This window comes from Opisthocomus hoazin, chromosome 19 (assembly GCF_030867145.1).
Source record: "Opisthocomus hoazin isolate bOpiHoa1 chromosome 19, bOpiHoa1.hap1, whole genome shotgun sequence".
In the NCBI taxonomy this organism is placed as follows: Eukaryota; Metazoa; Chordata; class Aves; order Opisthocomiformes; family Opisthocomidae; genus Opisthocomus; species Opisthocomus hoazin.
The window spans coordinates 16,174,872-16,181,519 of record NC_134432.1 but is presented as its reverse complement, the minus strand read 5'-3'; the positions used below and the strand labels follow the sequence as shown (position 1 = coordinate 16,181,519).

Sequence of the window (6,648 nt, the reverse complement as noted above, 5' to 3'; positions counted from 1 at the left end):
CGTCTTGGGGCTGCGGGCCCTTGGAGATGCTTGTCCCCTTAGTGCCCCCCCAGCACCCAGCCCTCCCCTGGAGCCGTGATGGGTGCCAGGCGGGAAGGTGAGGGTCAGCCAGGCCATGGCTGAGATGCTGCTGCGAGCAGAGCATTTCCCTGTCTGCTAAGAGAGAGGACAAATCTTCGTGTGTGCCTGTGGCCAGCGTGTGCTTGGATGCTCTGGAAACTGGAAATGACTGAGTAGAGATGCTGGAAACTGGAAATGACTGAGTAGAGATGCTGGAGCACTTCTGTAAAATATCTAAATAAATCTTTAATATTTCTAATTGCAAATGTACATAAATTGCACAGCCACATCATTTCTTTGAACACCAACAACGTCCTCTGTACATTATTACATAGTTTAAAAGGAGCTGAAGGAGGTTCAGCAAACACTTCCACTTTGCTTTTCTTTGTTTTTTAAACATACTTACAAAAGAAGGTTTGTTTTTCTTTATAAGAGGATATAAAACATAGCGACTGCTTATCAGGAACAAGTATCAGCCTAAGCAGATATACAGAGAGAGGTATATCTTCAGACACAGTGATGTATGATACAGGAAGATGGGACCATGGAGACTGCGCTCTGGGGCACCGGGAGCTGCTGCGGAACCACACGGCGTTCACAGCAACGTCACAGCTCGGGTCACCCGTGGACGCCGATGCTGGAACGTGACGCCCTTTCTCAAAGCGTGGTTGTTTCTGAACGTTGTGCGACACCCTCAAGCTTGGATTTGGTTCGTGAAGCCCACCAGCTGCCTGTCAGCACGCTGCCGCCCTCCCTCTCCCCTCCACGCGTGGTTCTCCCCAAGGGCAGCAGGTCTCTGCGCAGGGTGGGAGTGGGGCTTGGCGGTTCTTGGAGCAGGTGGGTGCCTCAGGTCCAAGCCCTGTGGCTACGCAGTCTCCTGCGAAACCGCCCCGGAGAGCCTGAGACCCCTTGGAGAGGGGCAGCGTCCCTCGTCGTGGCCAGCGCAGGGCTCTGCCAGAAGCCACGCGCTCTGACCCACGCCGGGGCCCAGCACTGCCCGGCCCGGGTGGCTCTGCCAGCAGGCAGCCCGGGGACAGCGTCCCAGCCGCACGCCAGGGACGGGGCCGTGACCCCTGCCCAGGGACCGCTGGGGGAACGGAGCTCCCTGCAGACCCCATCCAGCAGCCACAGCTTGCGGCTGTCCTGGCTGGTGGCATCGGTGCCTCTGCCATCTCCGGGGACCACAGAGCCTCCCCTGGTCCATCCCAGACCAGCCCTCGGTGTGTGTTCTGCTGCATCTGGGTATGGGCACCAGCAACGGGGGAAAGCCTCCGAGTGCTCTGACCTTTGGAGATGACTGAGCACTTGCTGACTGCTTTCTAGGAGCGCCTGCGATGCCTCGCTCAGGTCCACCAAGTCCCTTCTCCCTTCAGGAATATTTTGTCGCAGCAGAACCAGTCCCCCGCACCCCGCAGCAACCCCCGGGGCCGGCTGCCGGGCCGGAGCGTTCAGCGCGTTCTCACAGTGCGATCAGTGCTTCACAGCTGCGAACGCAGAAAGCAGAGCCAACCGGACTCCAAGGACAACGCGGAGCGACGCGGGACTCTGGATGGCGGCAGGATTTGCTTAAACTGGTGCGAAAGGAGCTGGTGACCACCCTGTAGTGGTGGTTGGTGCAGGGAAGGACTGGGGTCCCTCCGGTCTTTCGGCACTGAGGCCGTGCTCCCTGTCCCACACGACGACGCTCGCCGTCGGCAGAGACCCCGGGGTGCCGCTCGGTTCGCTCCATCCCCCCTCCCACAAAGCGTCGCTCAGTTTTTTAGAAGAGTTCACTACAGTTTAACGAAACCCCAAATTAAACTCTTGGAACAGAATCCTCGAGGGGGACCAACCCCAAATCTGGATCCCCGGCTTCTCGCCCTTCTTCCCCTGGCTGAAAGCAGGGCCCGGTCTGGAGCCAGACGGGCCGGTTGGAGCCCACCCTCCGCAGCAGCCGTGAGAAACCGCCGAGCCCTGCCCGAGGAAGCAGCACCAGCAGCCAGTCACTATGTACAACTGTTAGTGAGATAGATACGGTACAGTGAACACGGAAAACATTTACAAAAAAATATTAAGACTTGTATTAAGATAAAACTCTGGGTGTGTCTTCGTTTCGTTTACACTTTGACGAGTTTGCACCAGAACAGCCTCTCACCGTAGAAAGCGCAAGAACGAAAAAGGCGATGGGGCCGACCACGAAGCGTCACAGGGAGCGGTGGCTTCGCTCCGGGGCTGCCTCCGGTACCGCTGCGCCCGCGCCCCAGGCCGCGGCGGGCTCCCCGCGCTCGCTCACGCACGCACACGCACACAGATACATGTACAGTTCATAAATAACAGCGACACGACCTGACGCCCCAGAACGGAACCCAGCCCGGGTCGTCTCGCCTCCCCCAGCCCTCCGCGGCGGGGCCTCCAGCTCCAGCTGCAGGGAAGGGGAGGGGGGGGATCGCTACTGCCATGAGATCTCATCCTGATTCGAATTTCTTTTCATACTGGCTCAGGAAACTACGCAACAACTCCAGGAGGTGTTGGCACCGCCACTCCTAAGCTCCGCGCGACCGGCTGAGCCATGTGCGGGTCTGCGGTCCCCCCGGGCGGCTGGCGGGCCGGGGCGGGGGGAGCAGCGCCTGGGCTCGTGGCTGAGGAGAAGGCTTAGCTGTACTGCGCTTAGCTTCAGCACTAACCCATGGCCTGCTGGGTGTTTCTTTTTTCCAGCTCGTACGGAGAGCACCGACCGCATCCCGAATTATCTCCGCGTAGGAATGGAAACCGGCTGCTGGTGGGGCGCCCGCCCCGCGCCCGGCCACGCTTTCCATTCCTCTGCGTCACTTCGCTCTTCGGTCTCTCACAACACCGACAGCACGGAACTCAGGAACAACCAGCTCTAAACGCACAGCTCGGGGGAAACACCGCGTTCAAACAGTCTTTTTGCAGGGTTCTTATCGCGTGTTTGAGACAGCGGCCGAGGAAAGCGCACGCACCCAGCGGTTCACGGCACCCTGTGCACTCCTAACCTGTCTGCGTCTTTCTCCAGCTGCGACCTTGTCAGCTTTGTGAGGTTCTTCACGGCCATCTGTGCTAGTCTCCAAAACTCAGAGGTGACTGTACTTGGCATAAATACTTATTACTTTTCTCTGAGGAGCTCCGTCTGGGGTCTGCTGCGTGACTGCGCCGCTCTGCAGGCGTCGGCGGGGCGCGGAGACCTCAGCGCAACACGGCCGCTCCTCCGAGGACCAAGCCGCACCGGGCTGGGCCCGCGGCTTCCACGGAACACAAAAATGCTTAGCGAAAAGAAAAATAAAATCTGGAAACATCTGCGTGTGGAAGAATGCTGTTAATGAGCCGTGTGGCAACGCAGAGCCCTGCTCCGGCAGCCCGGGCAGCGGGGGGCTGGAGGTGGCACCTATGCTGTGCAGAGCTCACGGGACGTCCTAGTCCCTTTGGCTGGACACTTACACATGGCCGGAGGAGCTAGGACAGGCGGTGAGCAGGGTGTTGGACCTTAGTGGGAGGAACAGGCAGATGTCCTGTACACTGTACACTGTCCTCCGTATCTCAGAGCGACCTCTCCGGCTCTCGGTACGGGTGACCTGCTCCGAGAGCGGGAGTCACCAAGGGCTAACTTAAAAAAACCCCACAAACCAACAAGCGCACCGCGGCGGCGGGGCGGCAGCACGCTGCCCCGTTAAGGAGGCGACCCCTCCGCCGAGCACAACGTGTCTGCACGCGCCGAGTCTGCGTGTTGCAGCAGTCAGGAAAGTCTACTCCTGGCTTAGGCCTGCACAGTGCTCCTGACAAGGGGGCTTTCGGTGGTGGCTGCTGTTCTTGGTGGTTACTCCCTTACGACCATGTTTTACATTCTTCCAGCCGGTTAATTTCCATGCAGTGCTCATTCCCAATTTAAAGAGGACAGTATTCCAGAAAATGGGATCTTTTTTTTTCTAATGCATACTGTGAAAGAAAAGAAATACAATTACCGATCTTCATGGTTCTTCAGGGCTTTTTCTTGTTTCTTTCTCTCTTTTTCTCCCCAGAAATCAGAGTAAAAATCTCTGCACAGAGCATCACATCCCCACGACGCGCCCTTCGTCAGGCAAGAAGCCGGCCAGTTCGCGTCGCCCCTCGCTCCCCCTGCACCACGACGGGCACCAGGGAATCCAGCCCCCGGGCCTCGGTCACAGCTCGGGGACCCAAGCTCAGGCAACGTCGCTTTGTTCCACGGCTAGAAGTGAGTGTGGGGGGTACAGTGCCCGGGGGCTACTGCTTAGAGACCCCTCCCCAGCACTGCTGAGGGAGCAGAGGCTGGAGGGAGGCATCCCGTCGCCGTTCCCCCGGTGCCTGCTCCCCCTCCACTCGCACGCTGGAGCCCGGGGCTTGCCCCGCTCCCCCTGGGCTGCCCGGGGACCCCCAGGGACCCCCAGCAGCCCCATCTCCACTGCCCCGCGGCCGCCACACCACACAGCCTGCGCCCTGACCCTCCAGCTGGGCTGCGCTCCCTACCTGGGCAGAGTTAATTAAAGACTAATCAGCCGCGTAAACGCCCCGTGGACAGTCGCCCACCGTACGAGCCAGTGGCCTCGCAAAAGCCACGCGGGGAAAGACGGCTGGGGGCTGGCTTTGGGAGGGGGCTGTGCTCCGGGGGGAGGCACAGGAGGAGCGGGCCAAGCTTTGCTGCCGCCCCTCGCACGGCTACACCCAGCAGCACGCTTTAACTGGACTCACTGGGCCGCTGCCTGCCGCAGACGCTGCCCAGCTCCCTTGATTTCGCTTACGGCAATGACAAGGACGTTATTCCTTGCTGGGAGGGGTGAGGCATATCCTTAGGGCAGTTTGGAAGGAAAAGGTTACTTTTGTTTAAAAACACTGATTTAAATCCAACAGTGACAGCGATTCTCAGGCATCTGTCATTTCCTTATGCCACTCATCTCACTCGATCTTCCCGTCCCCTCAGCGTGCTGGCATGAGCATCTCCCACCAGGGCTCAGTCAAGCGCGCCGTCCGCAGTAAGGAGCTGGTTTCTCTGGGGGGGGAGAGCAGCCGTTCTCTGAAGCCGCGGCTCACACCTGCTGCTGCACGGTCCCTCCGGCCAGGCCTCCTCTCCTGCGGCAGCGCCCTCCACGCGTTAACAATTACTGCTGTTTCTGAATTCTCCATTCTCTGTAATCTGCAATTTAGTTGGGTTTGTGGGGGAGATCCCATTACGTGTCTGCATGCTGTACCTCTCTTTCAGCTGAGTGAGGGCACTCATTAGCCGTGCGTTGGCAGCGTCCAGTGAGGCGATGCGTTTCTCCTGCAACGGAAGAGGCGGAGGGCAGCGGTCAGGGGGGACGCGTGGGACCCGCGACGCCAGGGCCTGGCCCGAGACAGCCGCCCCGAGGCCCCGGGGACCAGGGCCCTTCCCTCCGGCGCTCTCAGCCGTGGGGGTCTGTCAGCGCTACGCAGCGTTTTGTGAAATCCGCTGCGATTCGCAGGGCCACAAACGTACTCTGCCTGGGCAATGTGAGCTCAAATCATTTTCGCATCCCCAAGAAAAAGGAGATGATGTGGTTTCTCTAATTCTTCAGTTCTACACAAATCCATCGTACTGTTGGCTCTAACTGCAGCCGTTACAAAGATGATAAGAGTCCTCTGCTAACACCAAGCTCTCCCAAGACAGTTATTCCTCTCAGTGTTTAATTGATTTTGTTAGTGTAAATTAATAGTTCAAACGACTTGTGGCCTCCCAGGATGGCTCTGATGGCAACTCTCAGCGATTACGGTATCGTAAGGATGGGAGCAAGAGCTTCCACGCTGCAGCCTGACTCTGCCACTCCTGGTCCTTGCGACACTGAACAAGCCACCATCCTCCTCCTCCGTCTGCCATCAGCAGGAGGGAGCAGAAACAGCTCCGAGGGGCACAGCAGCCTGCCTGTGTGCAACTCTGCAGGCCCACGCGTGAACCAGGCCAACACTTTGGTACAGCCCGAGACGACAGAAAGGGCCCAGCGACGCCTGGCTCGTGGCAGAGGACCGGACGGCGTGTCGAGGGCTGCTGCAGCCCGCACCGCCCGCACCTCGCCGACGCTCCTCCACCTGCCGGGCTGTGCCGGCGTCCAGGGGGGAACACGGTGATTTACCAGCCTTGGACAAATTACTCTACAGAAAAACAGTGATTCTGTGTAGAAAGTTGCTACCGTCTCATCTCCTTTTTAATTAGCTATACAGTAAATTAGTCAGGAGTAGTAACTCACAAGTGATTAACAGGGTTGCTAAGAGTAAGCCTAGAATATCCCATCCCCTAGCCACAACCTGCAGGAAGGCCTTGCTGCTGAGAAGATGCTGATCTCTGCCCAGACAAATTGAAAGATTATGGACCGTATTTCCAGCTTCTCTCTCCCAAACAGTGTTTTACACCCATCATCTGACGCTCCTCTGCCTTTGTAATCTACAGCAGTAACTGGGCTTCCCGATCCTACAAGCCACAACCCAAGCGATGAAAAAACACGTCAGCTTTGCTCTGGCCACGCTGTGTGGTCCTTGCACCCAGGTCTGGCAAGCATCACTGGAGCACCAAGCACCGCTCCGGGGACCTCAGACCGAGCCAGCGAGGATCTGCTCCTTCCACAAACG

General features: G+C 58.4%; 1 protein-coding gene across 12 annotated transcripts in view; it reads right to left on the bottom strand.

Moving 5' to 3' along the window:
* Positions 1–281: 281 nt before the first annotated feature.
* DAB2IP (DAB2 interacting protein) overlaps positions 282–6,648 on the bottom strand; it is a 249,932-nt gene continuing 243,565 nt past the window's right edge. For 10 of the 12 annotated variants that reach the window (XM_075439751.1, XM_075439752.1, XM_075439748.1 and 7 more), the window contains one exon: positions 282–5,329. In XM_075439751.1, coding sequence (XP_075295866.1) covers positions 5,162–5,329 — 168 coding nt within the window. In that variant the 3' untranslated portion in view covers positions 282–5,161. The remainder of the gene's footprint in view (positions 5,330–6,648) is intronic. The other 2 variants (XR_012765876.1, XM_075439747.1) reach the window with 2 other exon arrangements.